Source organism: Podarcis vaucheri, assembly GCF_965113315.1.
Source record: "Podarcis vaucheri genome assembly, chromosome: 6".
In the NCBI taxonomy this organism is placed as follows: domain Eukaryota; kingdom Metazoa; phylum Chordata; class Lepidosauria; order Squamata; family Lacertidae; genus Podarcis; species Podarcis vaucheri.
This window is the reverse complement of record NC_138764.1, coordinates 33,130,609-33,150,931: the sequence shown is the minus strand read 5'-3', so window position 1 is coordinate 33,150,931 and position 20,323 is coordinate 33,130,609. Positions and strand designations below refer to the sequence as shown.

The 20,323-nt window shown below is 44.5% G+C and overlaps 1 protein-coding gene across 4 annotated transcripts in view; it reads left to right on the top strand.

The window, feature by feature from the left end:
* The window catches only part of RPAP2 (RNA polymerase II associated protein 2), a 51,913-nt gene extending 40,338 nt beyond the window's left edge, over positions 1-11,575 (top strand). For 2 of the 4 annotated variants that reach the window (XM_082227879.1, XM_082227877.1), the window contains exons 12-13: positions 9,327-9,476; positions 10,851-11,575. In XM_082227879.1, coding sequence (XP_082084005.1) covers positions 9,327-9,476; position 10,851 — 151 coding nt within the window. In that variant the 3' untranslated portion in view covers positions 10,852-11,575. The other 2 variants (XR_014221014.1, XM_082227878.1) reach the window with 2 other exon arrangements.
* Positions 11,576-20,323: the final 8,748 nt, after the last annotated feature.

Here is a 20,323-nt window from a genome sequence, read left to right as displayed (position 1 = left end):
TAAGTACTTAACCCGAGGTACCACTGTATTAACCACCACAAGCAGTTGGTGGCCACCTTCTGGGCCTCTCTTGGAATAGAGCTTTAAAATTTCATAAAGGGGAACAAACCGCTTGCAAGATGTCAGTACCATGGGTTGCATTGACCCTGCACTGGGGTATGGAAAGCTGCCCTTCGCTCAGGCCCACCGAACAGTGAATGGTTAAGTCAGATCATGTGGATCCATTCTGAGTGAATGCACAGATTACCGTGGTCAGTCGTTGCCGCAGTAGGATTCTACATAGCACATCGCTTCAAATACAATTAGATAAAGGAAATTAACGAGCTATGGGCATTTGAATCAGAAAACTTCATTCAGGAATGAAGGCCATGATGGTAGACAAGGAGGTCAGAATAACATTACAATAGGCCCTTTCATCGCTTTCAAGGCACCAGATTGTGTAGATTAATGTAAATCACAAGAGTCTGCGCTGATATAAATAATGTCATTCATGCAGTTATCTGTGACTGATCAACCAAATAAACCAATTACATGATGAAATATTTTTAACATCTCATGATTTGCTTTACTAGCGGTTTCCAAGGACTGTGCAAGTTCTAGAGATCATGAATACCCCCAAAATACAGATTAGAGCGCAATCTCATAGTAGCCTAGCCAGCAAAAGAAACCCCTTCTTTGCTCTGATGCTGAAACACTCAGAACACCAGGGCTGGTTTAGCAAAAGTCATGGACTTTAATGTGCTGGAATGTGTGTGAGAATGTGTGGCACATGCACACTAAGTATGTAAGAGGCTGGGAAAGGGAGGGAGGCATAAAGGGCATAAAATAAATCTATAACCACATTCTGGAGTTTTGGAAATGCCTTTACCTTGCCCCCAAGCTATGGAATTCCCTCCTCACAGAGGCACATCTGGTACCTTCATCCTTTACCTTTTTGAGACCTAAGATATAAATGTTTTAGGACCCGGCTTACTCTTTTGATTGCAGATTTCTTTAGAATATCAGCCACAGTGCTGTGAAGATTAGCCAAAGATGGGTTGGGATCCTCTCACCACAATATTCTCAGAATCAGAATATTCAGAGCTAATTAACAATTTAAGTCAAACAGATATCCCACATTAATGGAAGTCCACTTGACACGGTTTACACATATTTCTTTATTCATTTATTTTATTAGATTTGCATACCACCCTTCATCCAAATATCACAGGGCCGTTCACAACATAAAAGTACAAAATGAGAACACAAAATACATAATGAAACAAAAGCAAACCAATAAACACACACACACCGCACACATTTAAAATGACATATAATACATTGCACACACTTTTGTAAATCAACAAAATCTTTAATACAAATAAATAAAATAAAATTACATATAATGTTAATCGGCCAAAGGGAGACGGGAGCCTGCATTGCTGTGCAAAGTTAGTTACACAAACCCGTTTATTTCAGTGGGCACACATAGCTCTTCACAGAATCAGGCAGAAACAATGGGAAATCAGAAGCCGAAATCGTCAGAAGATCTGCCAGAAGATCTGGGCAACAAGTAAGGAGTTCAAAGCTTCCATACATAGCTGTAGAGACAGAAGAGAAATCTATTAACCTAGCAGGTTCCTATTCCGAGGGAGCTTTCTGAAAACCGAACAGTTTCTCAGAATGAGGCTCAAGCTGCAAAAAAACCCACAACCTTTTGCGATGCGTCTTGACCTGCACGTAGTTAGCAACTGAAAGGGCAAAGAAAACGTAGCTGAACTTTGTGCGGAGAAATGAGAAAGCAGAGCAGAATTAGGCAGAACGTTTCCAATAAAAATTCTACGGCTGACACAGTTGGTATTAGCTGGTTGTGCACTGTGTAATCCGATTGTCAGTGCCAGCCTCTGGGACAAATTCTCACTGGGGCAACCTATGGGACAGTCTATCAACAGCGTGCAACACCTTCGTTGAAAGTGCTACGCTGGTTGCCAATTTGCTACTGAGCTAGATTCAGGGTTTTCCTACTGGGTTATAAAGCCCTATATGTACCTGGGCAGGATCTGAGCAGCTGCCTTTCCCCTTCCATCCCACCCTGGTCACTCAGAGGTATGTGTGGAAGAAGACCTGCTAATGCTGCCACATGTCCCTGTGGCGAAAGTCTTTTAAGTGTTTTAGCACCAGTTCCCTGGAATTCTCTTGCCTCAAAAGGGAAGCAACGTCCGGCATTCTGCTATTTTTGACGTTTGTTGAAGACATTTATTTTCTCCCACGCTTTCTCAAATCAATCAGTTTTGTTTCTGTGGTTTTAAACACTCTCTGGTTTTCAAGTTTTTTTTGGGGGGGGGGTTGTTTTGAAATAATATATAATTTGAAATAATAAGTGTTGAATTATAACAATACAAAATACATATCCATATTTAGAGATTTCTCTGAATCTCCAGACTTCCCACCCTCTCCTCCATGAGTCCTATTGTCAACCTTTTCAACTGCATATTGTTTCATAATCCATATTTTATATCTCTCCATATTGTCCATGATATTTGCTACATTGCAAGTGTTATTAGAATCCTGCTAATGTTTTCATCTGCTTACAATGGTCTCCTAGATAAATTATAATCCCCCCCCCATTCTTTATTGAAATCTTCTTGGTTCCTGAGCTTTCTGGTCAGTTTTGCCAGTTTGACGTATTCCAACAGCTTGGTTTGCCATTCCTCTCTGGTAGGGACTTTGTATTCTTTTCATCTCTGGGCTAGTAGCATCCGTGCGGCTGTTGTTGCATACATAAAAAGTCTTTTCTGCTCTTTTGGGATATCAGTACCTCCAATTCCTAATAAAAAGCTCCTGGTTTTTTTTATAAAGGTTATTTTCAAGTTTTTATGCTGACTTTTTATCTGTATTAGGTTTTATATTCTATTTCGGAACACTGCTTGGGTATTGCCTAAATGGAGGGCACTTTATAAATGTTTTTTGGGGGGATGATGTCTCTTCCATACAAGTGATGTCTTTAACCAATGGGTCTCAAACCTTTCCCAACGTGCAAAGACAGGCTCTGGCAGGTTGAGCAGATGAGACAAATAGTCCAACGGTCAAGAAGGTGTTTTCTGCACGTGCTATAGAGGGAAGTGAGGGGCAGGTCGGGCTTGTCAACATGGGGAGGGAGCCCATTTGGGTAAATCTTTGCGCTAATTGAACAAGAATCTTGGTGCTACTTTGGATAAAAGCTACCGGACTTCAGCCTTAGGCTTCACTTCTAATCCCAGTTACTTGGGAGTAAACCGCCTTGAAATCAGTAAGGCTTACTTTAGACTGGACTTGGTTAGAATCACACTCAAGTTTGGCTCCAAAAGCCTAAGCACTTCTGCTTTCCATATTGTGAAAGCATTTCAACCCCTCAATCATTTTAGTTGCCGTTTTCCTGGTTCTGTAATATCCTTTTTCCAGGGGTTGTTGCCCCCAAAGCGGTACACAGTATTCCAAGCAGGTCTATATCATTGATATAATAGTGGCATTTTGAGACTGTCACTCATGGAAGATCTCAGGAATGGCGCTGGGAGCAGCCCGGATGACTTTTATCTGAACATCCAGTCTCTCCTCCACCTGTGGCTCAGGGGTGCCATGGAAAAAGCAGAACTTTTAAACATTAAACAAGACGCAGGATCTTTTTCATGACAACCTTTTAACATGATTAAGTCAAGGCGTGATGGGTCATTTGGGGTTTATGTTTCACTCTGCTCCTTGGGACGCTTCTAATGAATGTCACGATGTCAGATTTCAGATGCGGAATGTGCATTTTAAGTAAGCAGTTCTTAAGAAATCTTCCCCCGTCATATTGCTTAACTGTTGTTGGGCAAATGATTTATTGAAGCTCCCGAGGCAGCAGAACATGGACTGCTGGACTGTTGTTTTTGTCTGTGTATGCGTTAAGGGCTACACTGAATTCTTTTATTGTAAGTGTGCACTGATACATCATGCCTTGCGCTCGGGGAGACGTTTTCTGTATAATCACATTCCATTAAATATTTAGCTTTGAAAAAACAAAGTCGTGATATTTGCTAACTAGCCTGGCATTGTAGGACTGCTAGAGCTCATTGGATGGGGCAAAGCCGTACACTAGCTTCCCAGCAAGTGGGTCTCTGTGGTTTACTGGGAGGGAGCTGGCGAGGCAGGAGGAAAGGTCAGTACGTTGCGCAGGATAGACTAGGCCGGCGCGTTTGCACGGCAAGGACCTCCCTGCCACCTCTGAGGAACAGTGAACAGTGACCGACTTGCCAGGAAGTTCACTTAGTATTTCCACCCCACTGGACGAGACACTCCTGCTTGCAGTCCTAGCTGCACCTGTGTCTTCTTGAATTTATTTGGACTTGCACCTGAAGAAATTGATATAAGATTGTGCTACATGGCAGCAGTAATGATGACGATGATATTAGTAGTAGTAGCACCCCACCCATCTGGCTAGGCTTCCCCAGCCACTCTGGGTGGCTTCCAGCAGAATATAGACAACATAATAAAATGTCAAACGTCAAAAACTTTCCGATACAGAGCTGCCTTCAGGTGTCTTCTAAAAATTGTGTCGTTCTTTATCTCCTTGACATCTGATGGGAGGGTGTTCCACAGGGCGGGCGCTACTACCCAGAAGGCCCTCTGCCTGATTCCCTGCAACTTCACCTCTCACAGTGAGGGAACCACCAGAAGGCCCTCGGTGCTGGATCTCAGTGACAGGGCTGAACGACGGGGGTGGAGACGCTCCTTCAGGTATACAGGGCCAAGACTGTTTAGGGCTTTAAAGGTCAGCACCAGCACTTTGAATTGTGCTCAGAAACATCCTGGAGCCAGTGAAAGTCCATTATGACCGATGTTATATGGACCCGGCGGCCACTGCCAGTCACAAGTCCAGCTGCCACATTCTGGATCTTTCTCGTACTTTGAATAATAGAATTGTAGAGTTGGAAGGGACCCTACGGACATCTAGTCCGACCGCCTGCAATGCAGGAATATGCAGCTGTCCCATATGGGGATCAAACCTGCAACCTGGGCATTACCAGCGCCATTCTCTAAGCAACTGAGCTATCTTACCTAGGAGTAAGTCCCACTGAGCCCTCACTGTAACACTAAGTTGAACTGTGGCTTGGCTTCTGTTAGCACTGCAGGAGTGGACAAGGGGCAATGTGATTTTCATCCTATGCTACTGTCACTCTAGTCCTGTCTTGGGGAAGGCTACAGTCCTATACACATTTACCTGGGACATCCTTTGCTGATCAACGGGGCATACTTCACTGTATGTATATCAGTTGCTTTTATTATATCAGGACAAATCCAGTAATTGCAGTATAATCTGAGGGTTGGACTGAGCAATGTGCATTCAATTCTGCACGGATGTAGTCTGGTACATCGGTGTTAGTGAAAATAACCTTTGCTGCAAAACGTCTACAAGATTTACTTTCAGGTTTAAAAAAAAAGGGGGGGAGAATTAAAATATTCTAATACTAGAGTACTTGAGTGCATATTATTACCGCACTGGCAGATTCTGCTTACAGGGAAAGTATTTTATAAAAAGCTAGGGATTTATCATTTCTTCATTTTGTTAGGGAAGAGGGAGAATTGCAAATGCTGTCCATGTTAACCAGCTGTCGCGTAATAGCTTGCTTAATAGTAGCCCGGTGCTGCTGCTTGTCTTAACATGAGTTTTCACTCAGCTTTTTCTTGTGTAGCATCTGTGGAGTAGGCAGCTTAATAGGAGTCTGTCGTATGGATGTACTCTTGACACTCTAGCTTTTTCTTAGCTTTGCCAAGGCCTATTTGCCATATGCTGGATGGAAGGGTATCAAGGCTGCACTGCTTTCTTGTCTGTGATCTGATGCATGGTACATTTTTTGTTCTTTAGTGCAAACCCAGCACTTGGTTTCTCTGCGTAGGTGGCCGCCTATAGGCAAACCTTGAATTATTGCCTTACTACTTAGAAGTAATTGCGGAGTGGGGTGGGGGAGTTAGATGATTGCAAAGGGAAAGGGAGAGACATTTCTTAAAGCCAAGGTCGCAACATGCTAGCTCAGTTAGCTTTCTGCCCCCACTGCCCTATAGCGGGGCGGGCGGGGGGGACTTTAGCATTGGCATGTTGCAGAGAATTCTGGAGAGCCATTTAGGATGCCCACTCAGTTCTTGATGAGGAGCTGCCCCTTGGCCTCACGTGAACTGAAGGTGTGCCCTAGGGCATTCCCACGAATCCTCTGTGATTGCACATTACAGTGGAGATTCAGTAGAGGGGGCCGCCTCGGGTCCAGGGACCAAAGCTGGCCTCTCTGTATAGGTTTCAGGACTTTGCCTGGTCTACAGTGCCTTCTCAGCCACAACCATTCTGCCCAGGCCACATTCCTCACTGACTCAACTTCACACCCCAATTTTTTTTGCCAGAATGTGTCCTTGAATTTTTACATGGCTTCTTACTTGCCTGGATGGAGGACAGTGTCTGGAGCAGATCAGCAATAACTCACACGGCTTCAGGGAGCTGTTTATTCAAAGAAACCAGTAAGGTCAGGAGGCCAGGCCTAGGGAGCACAGCAACTCTTCCTGGTGGGACTTGCCCCTATGAGGCAGTTGCCAGGACTGAAGGTCCTCGCTTTCCCACAGCTCTCTAAGGCTCCTCTTACCCTGGTTCCTTCCCAAGCAGTCTGAGGCTCTTTTGTCTTGTCTGTCTTTGCTCTGCTCTCTTCATACCTCTTCAGGTTCTGGGGGACCAGGGGAAGGGGAGCTTATCACAGCAGGAAGGGAAGACCTCCTGGCTTCCTCACCAACCTGACACATTGCTACCTCTGGGCCCCCTTTTTCTCCGCCTCTGCCGCTGATTCTGGACTGCTCTCTGCCACAGCCTCCTCCTGCTCACTAAACCCCATTGCCTCTTCAGCTTCTGACACCCCCTCCTCCTCCCAGTCTGTTCCCTCTTCTACTTCTACTCATCGTTGTCCCACCAGCAATCCCCTGGCTCTGAGTCTTCTCCCTTTGGGGGTCCCCTGGGGGTTCCCCAGCTGGTGCCTCCCACCACTCCTCTTCATCCAGCCGGCCCATGACAGATAGAGAGAGGTGCCCTAGTGTGTCTAGAAAGTAGCCTAGCAGGCAAAGGTAACCTTTACACCCACTGCACCATCTGCTTTTGCCTCTGGCCCTGCCTGTCACTTTCATGTGGCCCCCAGAAGGTTAACCAGTAAGGAATGTGGCCCTCAGTCTGAAGAAAGGTTCCCTATCCCCGATTTCCTACCTTTCATTCAAGGAGCTTAAGCCACTGTACATGGTTTTCTTCCCACCCCCATGTTATCCTCACAGCCACCTTGTAAGGCAGGTGTGGCTGCCTTTGAGTGGGCCAAGGTCACCCAGCAAGCTTTGTGGACTTCAACTTGGGTCCCACCCACTCAGTCCAACGTTCTTAAGCTCTACGCCAGCCTGGTTCTTCCAAGTAAGCTTATCCATTGCTGATCTCCCAGTTGAGAAATTCCTGCCAAGCTTCTGAAGAACCCCCCGAGTTCCCTCAAACACAGTTTGAAAACCACTTCCCTTTGGTGTCGTGGTCTCTGCCAACATGGGCAAAGCTTGCTGCTGAAAGGGAGGTGCCTGAATCAAAAAGCTACTAGTTAGGGAAGGGGGAAAGTTTTGGAGGGCTGCTCTGAACCTTCGGGGTCTGCGAAAGTGGCTTCATGGACAAAGCATTGCAGATGCCTCTGATCACTCGGGGTGCTGTTAGTCCAATTGCTGTTGTGTTGGGATTTTTTTAACTTTAGAATTGAGGTGCATATGAAATGATGAAAACCCTTAACCTGCTGGCAGCTTTACCGTTCTGTGTTCACATGTGACAGACTGGTTTTTCTTCTTACGGACTGACATTTTACCTCCTGAGTTCAACACCTTTTTTATAAAAAAAAAGCCACACACACGTACAGTGCTGTTAAGGGAGGAAATCAGCGGTGGATCTTTTAAAATAGTAACAAGATTTTCTTCTCATCATTCTGAGCTTCATAAAATGATATCTTGAGCTGCTTATCTGTTGGTCTGACCGTTGCTTCTTGCTAAGGCTCTTCCAAAGCCTGATTTCGGATGCTTCCAGGAGCCAAGGCACAGCGAAGAAAATGCACTGCTCTGATTGCATCTCGCTCTCTCCCCATTGATCTGCCTTTTCCGAGAGTTATTTTATCCATATTTTATGTGCCCACGGGCAGTGGGTAAAGTTAAATTAAATAACCATCTGAAAGGCCTCTGTTCTGTGGGGAAGTTTCCTTGCGTTTTGTAGAAATCATGAAACGTAACAAGGCAAGTTCAGTATATTTATCAAAACAAACAAACACATACACAGCTTATAGAATTGTAGAATTGAAGAGTTGGAAGGGACCATGAGCGTCATCTAGTTCAACTCCATTATGCAGAAATCTCAACTAAAGCATCCATGACCAATGGCCATCCAACCTAACTGGCCTATAATTTCTGACCACCACCCAATCCCCTCTTCATTACAGTGACCACTTTCAAATCCTATGATACAGAGGCCGATTTTAGTGACAAGTTGTATATTTTTGATGGAACTTCAGCAATTTCACATTTGAGTTCTAAGAACTCTTCAACAGATACTCTCCAGACCCTTGCCGGTCAATAAGACCTCAAACTTGTCACAAATACTTGTCATTCATCAGGCTCCCTTCCTGGAAGAATCAGTTCAGGCACAAGTATCAGCCCTATGTCTTCTGCGGTGAAGACAGATGCAAAGATGCATATCCTTGTGTGTTATCTGGGTCCACTGTCCACAATTATTGCCCATGACTTCCTAAGAGCAAAAGGTTGCATGACTCTTCTGTATTGGGACCTTGGTGTCAAATATCATATCCTAATGAATAGTCCTGAAGCATTATGTGTGGTTGCACTGACTTGTGTCAGGAATTCCCCTTAGATGTGCTTCTGCTGATTTAGTAATTGTATTTGGCAAGGGATATACAGTGGTACCTCAGGTTAAGTACTTAATTCGTTCCGGAGGTCCATACTTAACCTGAAACTGTTCTTAACCTGAAGCACCACTTTAGCTAATGGGGCCTCCTGCTGCCACCGCGCCACCAGAGCACGATTTCTGTTCTCACCCTGAAGCAAAGTGCTTAACCTGAAGCACTATTTCTGGGTTAGCAGAGTCTGTAACCTGAAGTGTATGTAACCTGAAGCGTATGTAACCTGAGGTACCACTGTATTTGATGTTTAATAATTACTGGACTTTATTACAGTTTCCTCTGGGTTATATGAAAGGGACTGTTTTCTCCCCTCTCTCACACCCTATTCGGAACTGTAAATATGTATATTTTTAAATATTCAACATTGTGTTTCAGGTTGTCACAAAACATTCCCGTCTTTGCAAGTTCTCAGCACAGCCAAGGATATTCACAGTTCCTGGCTACTTTGCTTGAAGAATTACACTTCAAAAATGAAGATTTTGAAAGTTTAACAAGAATATTCAGAAGTGATAGTCTTCCATACTGGTAAGTTCTTCTTTCATTCGTGCCCCATCTGCCACAACTTCATCTTGTCTATGAGTGGAACCCAGCTGGCTCCATGTGATGACAGAAGGGGATACTTTTGCTAATGGAGGGATAGAGGTGATTTTTGCTCCACGGAGGGAACATCCAGAGCAGGGTAGAAGGTTGTATTCAGGCTTGCAGTAAGAAGAGCAAATTGGCAAACAAACAAAAAAACACCCACCCCAAAACCCTCCTCCCCCTGCTCTTCTGTAAGTGTTTGCAGGATCCAAAACCCTTCCATAAGCACAAAGATCTCAGTTGGATTCCACCCAGTGTCATTAAAAATAAAAGCATGCCGGTTGCATTGGAGGGGTGAGAGAGGAGGAGTTGATGGGGAAATGACTGGGACCGAAAGATAAGATTATTGCTTATCAAGATGGTTCCATTTGTCTCTTTAACCTTGTGTGATCACTAAACACATTTAATAAGCACCGCTTTGGAATGAGTTAGCAAAAGCCTTCAATTTAAGGCAGAGCACCACTCTGGTCAGTGCTTGTTTGGCCCCAGCCAAAGCATTCCGTTCAGTTACATGTTACCACATTGTAGGAAGGATGTGGACAAGCCAGGGGAGATTGAGAGGACAGGAGCGAGGTGATAAAAAGGTTTTAAAACAGAAGATGCATGAAGCAAGATTGATAGGGCCCAAGTATGTACATATTCAGGCCACAAAAAGCTGATTTGGCAGGAAGCCAAGATTGCAAAAAAACCAAACTGCGCACACACATACACACACACTTATTTATTTTTGCAAACGGCTCTTTCCACTGACACTGAGGGAAGTAGGTTAGCACCACAAGCCTATATGTAGTTTCCCTCTGGTAAATTCCAATTGAAGGGAAACAAATGATTTGTATAATTTCTCCCTCATTCCAGAGGCATGACGGAGGAAAGGGAGGCCTTTGATGTTCCTCTCCTGGCCTCCCCCCCAATATGGTGTATTTTTGGCCCCTCCAACATCACAGCTCCATCTTCACGGGAGGACCAGCTGTTAACTTTTGTTCAGCATCCTGGAAGAGGCTTGCAATTTCAGATCTCCCTCTCAGAAGATGTCTTTCTCTGCCCTTGCAGATTGTTATCATTTAACATAATTCAGTATTTATTTACTGTTTTCAGTTTCCATGTATAGATGAACTTTTTCACACAGTTAGGGCTTGATTTTGGGACATTACAGATTAAGAGGGATTTTTATATTTTAGAGTTCATATCAAATGCCACTGAATCAGATGGCATTCACCGGATTAAGCATATCACTGAAAATGAAACTGTAATACAGTAGGTTTGATAATGATGCTTTCATGATATCGATGGAACTTTTCCTTGTTCTTTTATCTGCAGAATAAGTTGACCATCATGCGCTTCTTTTTCTATGCTGAAATTGGATCAAGATGTGAAGTGACACTGCCAAACAAATTAAATTAAGTACACCAAATGGGAAAACAACAAAAATAAAACCTCATTGGTCGAGTTTGTATGAAACAGTGATATGAACGAAGGCTGATCTGTAATTCACCATTGAGTTTAACACAACCATTGAATACATCAAGCGAAACCGAAGCTCTTGTAGATGAATATTTTTCATCTTTTTCATTTCTTCAGATAAGTGGGCAACGCTAAGATTTGGACACCAACCAATCATCTTTCCAGGTCTTTCACTATTTTCATCAAGTTGCCCTAATGGAGGGGTGGCTGTCCATATCCTATTGGACTTCACCTTCTATTAGCCACAGCCATCATGTCCTTTGTTCAGTGATTATGGGAGTTGTAGTCCACCAACATTTGGAGGGCAAAAGGTTCTTCATCACTATAATGGAACACCAACATTTTGTGTGTGTGGCCGTGTGCCATTAACTTCCTAAGGAAATTATGTCATTCAGCATTTCTGAAAAGTTAAAGCAAATCTAAGGTGCAATTCTTTGATTCCCCCCCGAAAGAAGTGCCTTAGTAAAGTATATCAAAGAAACATAATCTGAATTGTCATTGCAGTAGTCACAAAATAATATAACATCCTATGGTTATTATGATATGGAACTTCTTAATAAAGTGCTTATTTTGCTTATTTACTTAATTGTTTGATTTCTATCCCACCTTTCTTTCAAGGAGTTCCAGAGAAGATCCATGGTTCTTCTCCTCTCATTTTATTTATTGGAGTACTTTCTCACCAAGCACCCTATCAGACTTTGTTTTGCTCTACGATGATATTGTACTGTGGAGGTTTCCATCCTCAGCTTTTAAGATTGCATTACAAAATCCCTGATTGCATCTTCAGAAACCAGAGAGCGCCCGTTCCTTTCCACAATTATGTTCCACGTAGCGTATTGCCTTTACAGTATCTGCAGTTAGGTCAGCTGCTTGGCAGCCTACTTTGCCAGCACAATCCTGCTCCTTCCAAATGTGTTTTGAGGGGCATCCACAGAAGGGGGTCTGAGCCTGAGTGCGCTGGGCAGGATCTGTAAAAGAGCCAAATAAGATTGTTGTTTTTGTCAACTCCCAAGCCCTTTCTTTTCACCAGCTCTTTATTTTTACATTTCCTGTCAGCTTAGCAGCATGATTTTTACAGGTTTATTTTGGGCTCAGTGCTTAGTCTTCTACAACCATTTGAGCTTACATTTTTTTAAAAAAAGTGTTAGTCTTGTAATCTTTTAAGAGGATGTATTTGTATCTGAATAATAAATCCATTTAACACACACACACCCAATTTCAACTTGTTAATTGCTGGAACTCTTAACTTGACTGCCCTTTTCCATCTCCTGCACGTTTGGTGGATTTTTTGGGTGGGGGAGGGGGATACGGGCTTTGTTTTCCCTCCCTTTGCTCATAAGGTGGAGTCGGTCAAGGTGCTATTTTCCTTTACAGTCCTATTATTCAGAAGGCAAATTGAGTCAGGTGAGAGATGCACATTTTTTACTTTGGGGGACAAAGTCCCATTTACTATAAAGATGAGATTGTCTAGCATAGGTGATCTTATTTCTAAGTAGGAAGTGCTGCCATTGGGTATAGGCAGAACATGGAGAATCCTCATGCTTAAAGTATAGATCTTTGGGAGAATCAGCTCTCTAATTTTATAACTTTTTTTTAAAGCAACTTTTCCTGGCTCCCTTGCCCCCTCCCAGGAATTCAGGTAGTCACAGTTTGATATCCCAGGACCTCCACATAGGGTCAAGGGCTCCCAAGCTTTATGAGTACAGTCGTACCTTGGAAGTCGAACGGAATCCATTCCAGAAGTCTGTTCGACTTCCAAAACATTCAGAAGCCCCGTCGGACATTTGGCTTCCAAAAATAGTTCTCAGACCAGAACAGTCACTTCCAGGTTTGCGGCGTTCAGGAGCCAAAACATTCGAGAACAAAGCTGTTTGGAAACCAAGGTATGACTGTACAAGGATTGCTTTTTAACTTCAAAAAGGTTTGCAGACACATAACCCCATTCCAATGCTAATTTTTATAATTTTCAGCTCTGTTAACAGAGGGGAAAGTAATGCTATCTTGACTTCTTCCTTTGATTAGGGTACTATGGGCTTTTTTCCCAGCCAGAATTCAACGGAACCTATTTCTGACACCGCCATAACCTATTTTTCTAGAAAAAATAGCACTGGGCACAAGACTAAAAAAAAGTTCTCCGATTCTGCCCACTTTTCTTTCCCTAGTTCCCATCTCAGTTTGCCATGTCTTTTGTAAGGAAGGTAGGCTTGAATGAAGAAGACGCAAAAGAAGAAGAAACTGGGTGGTAACAGAAAAAGGGTGAGAAGAAACAAATGGCGGGGGGAGGACAGTTTATAGGTGCAAAGAGATGTACAAGAGTTGTGTAAAGAAAAGGGGGAGTTAATTGGGATGGGGATTTCCTTCCAACGAGGCTGTTCAGATGAAGTCAGTACAAATGGGGGAGGCTGGGTCCTCCTGAGTGAAGCACTTGGAAGCCACTCAGAAAAGCTAGAATAAACCTAAGCAAGTACAGTAGTACCTTGGTTGTTGAACTTAATCCGCTCCCGGAGTCAATTTGACTCCTGGAACCATTCGGAAACCAAGGCGCAGCTTCCGATTGGCTGCTGGAGCTTCCTGTGGAAGCTGCGGAAGCCACATTGGACATTCGGCTTCCAAAGAACATCCACTTCTGGATTTTCGGCTTTCGGGAGCCAAAATGTATGAGTACCAAAGCATTCAAGAACCAAGGTAGGACTGTATTGCAGACTTATGCATATACTGTATTTTTTGCTCTATAAGACTCACTTTTTCCCTCCTAAAAAGTAAGGGGAAATGTGTGTGCGTCTTATGGAGCGAATGCAGGCTGTGCAGCTATCCCAGAAGCCAGAACAGCAAGAAGGATTGCTGCTTTCACTGCGCAGTGATCCCTCTTGCTGTTCTGGCTTCTGAGATTCAGAAATTTTTTTTTCTTGTTTTCCTCCTCCAAAAACTAGGTGCGTCTTGTGGTCTGGTGCGTCTTATAGAGCAAAAAATACAGTATGTATAATTGGTGCACTTTATTTTAGTTGTAACTTTTATATTTTGTTTCAGAATTTATCGTTTCTACTATTGTAATAACAATAACAATAATAGAGATTTGTGGTTCCCCTCAGTCTTAAAAAGTGTTCCTCCGTGTTCCTTCAGCTGCGGCTGTGCTCTGACCTTTCCATGAACCAAGATGAAGCAGAGCTTTCCAACCCAACCCTCCTGCTGACAACACTAAAAGCTGCACTGATTCGCTCAGAATAGTCGCGGGGAGAACTTAACTAAACCTCTCTCCCAAAATGCATCTCTCTAGATAGCCGTGGCAGTAGCCTCTTGAATGAAGCAGCTGGGGAGAATTTTGCCCATTCCCGATGTGGAGATGCATCGCTCACAGACAGACACACGCTAGCATGCCTGCAGATGAGCTGGGCTGGAATCCAACTGAGCCGCCTCGTGAGCAGAACAACTTTCACTCTTGCAACAGAATGTCCCCTCCCTTTCCTCCCACCAGCCCACATGTCCCTTGCATGCACACACCCACACCATTCCTCCAGGAGAGGGGAATCCTCCTTCTGGGGGTGCTGGAGGGAAGGAGGGGAAATTTCCCTTGTGTGAGCAGAAATCATTTTAGCAAATGAGGGCTGGATGGATTCAGCCCTGTTTTGATACACTTCTGTACAGCCCAAATCTTCTAGGTAAGGTAAAGGGACCCCTGACCATTAGGTCCAGTCATGACCGACTCTGGGGTTGCGGCGCTTATCTCGCTTTATTGGCCGAGGGAACCGGCGTATAGCTTCCGGATCATGTGGCCAGCATGACTAAGCCGCTTCTGGTGAACCAGAGCAGTGCACGGAAACGCCGTTTACCTTCCCGCCAGAGCGGTACCTATTTATCTACTTGCACTTTGACGTGCTTTCGAACTGCTAGGTTGGCAGGAGCAGGGACTGAGCAATGGGAGCTCACCCCATCATGGGGATTCAAACCGCCGACCTTCTGATTGGCAAGTCCTAGGCTCTGTGGCCACAGCGCCACCTGCGTCCCTAATGGACAAAGTTCAAATACAATCGACGGCCCTAAAAACCATCCGCACATGAAAGCACCAGCAGCACAAAATAAAAGCTAGCTTTGAACCACATGGCAGCATTCAGTGGGCAGGGTGCCGTTCAAAACTAGCAAGGGAAGGCAAAAAATAGTTTGAAAACTGGAAAGCGTTGGATATTTAATAACTTTGGAGAAGAGAAACAAATTCATCTGATGCTGAAAAACTTATAATATGGGTGCCAGGGGAACTTCTCTGGGGAGAGCAACTGGTACACCTCTTCCAAGAAGGGCTTTTCCTGCCCCACCTCATTAGGCAGCAGAATCTGGATAATGTCCTCCAATGAAGATCTTATGGTCTATCTATGCAGATGCCTCCTCTGATATGTGATACAGTCCCATGGGTTTCTTGTATATTTAATTGCTTGGGTGTGAATATAAATGGAAGTCAAAATGGGCAAACTCCAAGCAGAAGTCAGTTGCACCAACTAGCATTCTTTGAAATCAGGACTCTGGGGTACAACATTTTACACCAGTGTAATGTAATGTAATGTAATGTAATGTAATGTGGGTGGCGCTGTGGGTTGAACCACAGAGCCTAGGGCTTGCCAATTGGAAGGTCGGCGGTTTGAATCCCTGCGACGGGGTGAGCTCCCATTGCTCAGTCCCTGCTCCTGCCAACCTAGCAGTTCGAAAGCACGTCAAAGTGCAAGTAGATAAATAGGTACCGCTCCAGCAGGAAGGTAAACGGCGTTTCCGTGCGCTGCTCTGGTTCGCCAGAAGTGGCTGAGTCATGCTGGCCACACGACCCGGAAGCTGTACGCCGGTTCCCTCGGCCAATAAAGCGAGATAAGCACCGCAATCTCAGAGTCGGCCACGACTGGACCTAATGGTTAGGGGTCCCTTTACCTTTAATGCAACCAGAAGTCTCACACAGGGATACATTCTAGAGGAATACAGGGTCCCATTCGATCAGCTTTTAGGAAATGTAATCCTATTGCTTGTACTAGCACACAAGACTTATTGAAATCTATCGGATTGTTCACACATTCTACTGAACACGCCACAAGCTGCCTGTACACATGCACAATTTTTGTGTGAGAGCATACACTTGTTGATTTATACAGTTCCAACTTGTGTACACAGTCTGTACACTGAGCATTACATGTGGGTTACTGTGAGTGTACAACTCAACCCTTTGTGTACACAAATTGTGCTCTTGTTCAATGTAATGTGTGAACGCCCCTTCCGAGACTTTGGCTTGAGCAGCAAGTTCTATTTGATTGCTCTCAGCAGTGCTTAGTCATTACAAACCTTATATGCTGCCCTATGAGTAATACGGCTGTGTGACACACCTTTTCAAATTTCACACCAGTGGGGCAGCAATAACAAATTTGGGATCAGAATCAAGCCCTTCTGTGTGTGCCATCCCACCAAAGTGAAGCACTTCTAATTCACATTTCAGTCAACATAAATTTTCCAAGCATGTGCCGAAAAGTCTCCTGTTAAAATCTGAGAAATCTGAAAGTGCTGGGTTGTGCCCAACATTTGCTCTCTCAAGCGACTGTCAAATGAAAGTTGCAAGTCACATATTTAGCTGATTTCTGCAATTCATCGCCTGTGAATTGCTCTCATTTATGTCTGTTTCACTTGTAAGAAAACACTGATATGAAGAATTGAGAGTGGTGCACAGCCCCTTTGCATCTTCCCCATTCTTCCCTCCGTGCGTGCGGGAATTTGCTGCTTCTAATCCCCTCAACCTCTTTCCATGAACACAGAGCTGCACCCTCGTGACCGCTGTTTGCTCCTAAAGACTGGCCTGCGAAGGGATCATGTGCACAATTTCAAGCGGAAGTGTTGTGAGATTCGATTGTCCATGTTAAGATTTCTGAATCTAGGGTATGTGGCCGATACAACAAGGATCTAGGGTTTAGGGTTTGGCTCTGTCCCAGGTTCATGAAGCGTTATTCTCACATTTCACGTTCATGTGTGCATGCTTATATTATCTGCTTAAAAGCATCTAAGGCAAGAGGTTGCATCTTAATTCCGATTACTATCTGAAAGGTAATCTGTCTCTGGAAAGCTTCATCTCCAATATGCAGGTGTTATTTGTGGCGATGGAAAGGCACTTTGCACATGTTCAGATGCACTGTTGTAAATTCACCTGCCCTGTGTCTTAAGCTCTACTGCTGAAAACCAGTAAGCCCTGGAAATTAAACATTATGAAGCTAATTGTTATCTACATTTGGGCTGTAGACTGTAAAATCCGTTTCAAAGCAGAAGCAGACCAGATTTGTTTAAAAACCATAAGTTCAACCTATGGTCTGCAGATCTGATTCCCGTGAACTATTCGAACTTTTCATATGTGCTGAGAATTAAATCACCTTCCTCCCCTTTCTGAAAGCCCCTCTCCGTGTGAAAAAAAGCAGATAGAGGTAATTGCTTTAAAAACCACACACCTGCTGCAATACCTTTTTCGGCATCAAAGCCAGCAGAGAGGCAACGGATGTGGCTTGGGGTTGGAGGAAAAAGTGCTTCGTTTTGTTTGCTGCCCTCTGAATAACAAAAGTCATTTTGAACCATATTTCCCACCAGGGGTTTAAAGCAGTTTTAAAGTTGCTGGGGTTTAAAGCAGTTCGCACAACGCTCTGAATTCACCATCCGTCTCAGCAATAAAAGACAACTTTCCATGCATTGCTTAAGCTCAGATCCTGATGCACTCCCAGATAATGTAACATGGCATCAGCCTTTTCTGCAAGTAAATATTCTGGTTTCCTTTTTTTAAGCTTTCTGATATGGCCATTACATTGACCGCTCCCATCATAACGTTCTCATATCCTCAGCTGCCCCTATTGCCAGCTTTAAGATTCCTGTATGGCAGGAGGGATACAGCTTTTTTGAGCATCATTGATGTGGACATCAAACTGTCATGTCCCCAAATTAATCAGGGTGTGGCAGAAGGGCTGTAGCTCAGTGGTCCTGGGTTCAGTCCCCAGGTAGGCTGGGAAGGACTTCTGCCTAAAACCCTGGAAGACAGCTGCCAGTGAAGAACAGGTGATACCAAGCTAGATGGAGCAATGGTCTGATTGTATAAGGCAGTTTCCTGGGTTCCAGTGATGTGGGAGCAAATCTCGTAGTTTGTGCAGCGTGTGGAGAAGTACTCTCATCTGTCCTGAACGCCTTTCAACAGTCACCAAATGGGCGTTGGTTCTCATAGTATAAGTGGGAGAAAAACATCTCTCCACTTTTTCCACACCACAACACTTACAAAGATCTGAGGGTAGGCATTCGGAGGTACGAAAAGTCGCAAACAAAGCCTCCCCTGAACACGTGTATGCTCCAAAGCGCTCTCAAATTAATGCAGCAGATTTTCAGGTGTAGAGGGAATCCCACAGAAGTTGGATGCTTCCACTGAAGTAAATAAGGGAATTATGTGCATGAGCTCCGTATGGATATCAGTGCGCCTGCGCACCTAAGGGATTGCTAGATGGATGGGAGTTTACACCACCGAGACTGCCCCTAATTTGGAGTATTTTCTGTCCCTGTTGAAATTAATTAAAGTACACAGGAAGGAACTGGGGAACAATTCAAGGTCTCTGCACTATTAGTATGCTCCCAAGGAACCCTTCACGAGGGCCTCTTCACACATTTCTAAGGCGCCCCCCTAAAAATACAAAGTGTGACTGTGACAAACCAGGCGTTTGAAAATGTGGGTTGGAGAGGTACACCCATTGGCGAGCCAGGATTTAACAGGCGTGTACACTACCTGTTGAGTATACACTCAGGGCCAAATCAAACATGGCATGGGAAATCTATAATTGGAGCTCTGGTGGTGTCACCAGAGCAGTCACTGGGGTTTCTGATTTTAATTGAAGCAGCGATGCTAAGAGGTGAGGATTTTAAACCTTTTCCCTCACACTTAATTCCCCCACAACTGCTATTAGTCCCACATTTGAGGTGGGGAACAAATGTCTGTCTCCCTGTCCCCCACCCCGGTGTGGACTGAGTAGCAGCTTTGCACTGGGTATGGGGGAAGGTAGATTAGGAGGTGGCATAGGAAAGGGTTAAATACTCCTGCCACAGCGTTGCTGCTTTTATAAAAATCTCAGCTCCCGTGGCTGCTTTAAATTTGTCCTTTTAAATACCATAGATTGCAAGAGTTTACGAGTGGCTACGCCAGGTTTGTTGCTGTGAAATCGCCCATAGTGGCAGCTCTGTCACCCTGAGCTAATCGCACCCAGCCTTGTTTTTTCTTCATATTAGACTTCTGAATTACCATGTTGTTTACGAGAAAACTGTTCTAGCTGTACCTGTAAGACTGTATATCACAAACCACCCTGGTGCAGCCCCGAGCCCTATAATGCCATTTCAGGTTGACATTAAATATTGAAAACAGGCAACCAGCTTGTCGGAGCAAGTCTTAGGTTTCTGTATTCAGCAGCTGGCATGCAAGGCGGGACCAGGCTGCCTATAAAACTCTTTTATTCCTGCCCTCGTCCCTCTGCCACCTGACAGCTACCTTCTTTTCTACCTTCACTGATTAGATTCTGAGGATATATCCTGAAAATCACACGCCTTTCTGCTGTAGGCGGGGTCTCCTTTCCAATCTGGAAGGCAACAATAGCAATAGAAGGAGCCGCAAGCACTACATGATGTGGTGGGTGGAGCCCCATGCAAAAGTGGTCTTGGGAAACTATTTCAATTTTTTACCTTTGTACTGTAGGCTACTTTCTACAAACACACATACACAGACCCCCTACAAGCAAGAGATGTTCTCAGAGTCCAAGGGCGCCTGCAAGCCAAGCAAAAACACTTGGGGTTCAAAGTAGGGTTAGTGAAGGCATGGTCTGGGGAAGGTTCGAGGGGCCACATAGAGATGCCTGGGACCTTTATATGCTTCAATATCTCGCTTCCTGGTGCCAGTAGCAAGAGGTGGACTCTTCAGGTCCTGCCTTGTCTCGGCACACATTCAAGAAAGCTCTTTTTTCTTGCTCAGCGTGTGACCTTTCCACGCAACCTTTGCCACCAGCTTAAAACCATGCAGTTTGGTGCAATGGAAACGAGGACAACTCTTGCCACATAACACCCAAATACTTCAGAAGAGCCGCCAACCGGGTTAGAGTTGGTCTGGAGGCTACTGTAGGGCAGACAGAGGGCAAGAGCTGGTGTGGGCTGCTTTCGGTGTTGCAAAACCAGGCCACAGACAAATCTTGGAGAAAACTCAAAAGAGGGAAGGAGCACACGCCTGGCTGCAGCCGTTGATAAAATGGTGCGCTGGCCCTTGCCGTCTGTCCTTTGGCGGGAAGATTAGTGGAATGACCGCTCCCCAC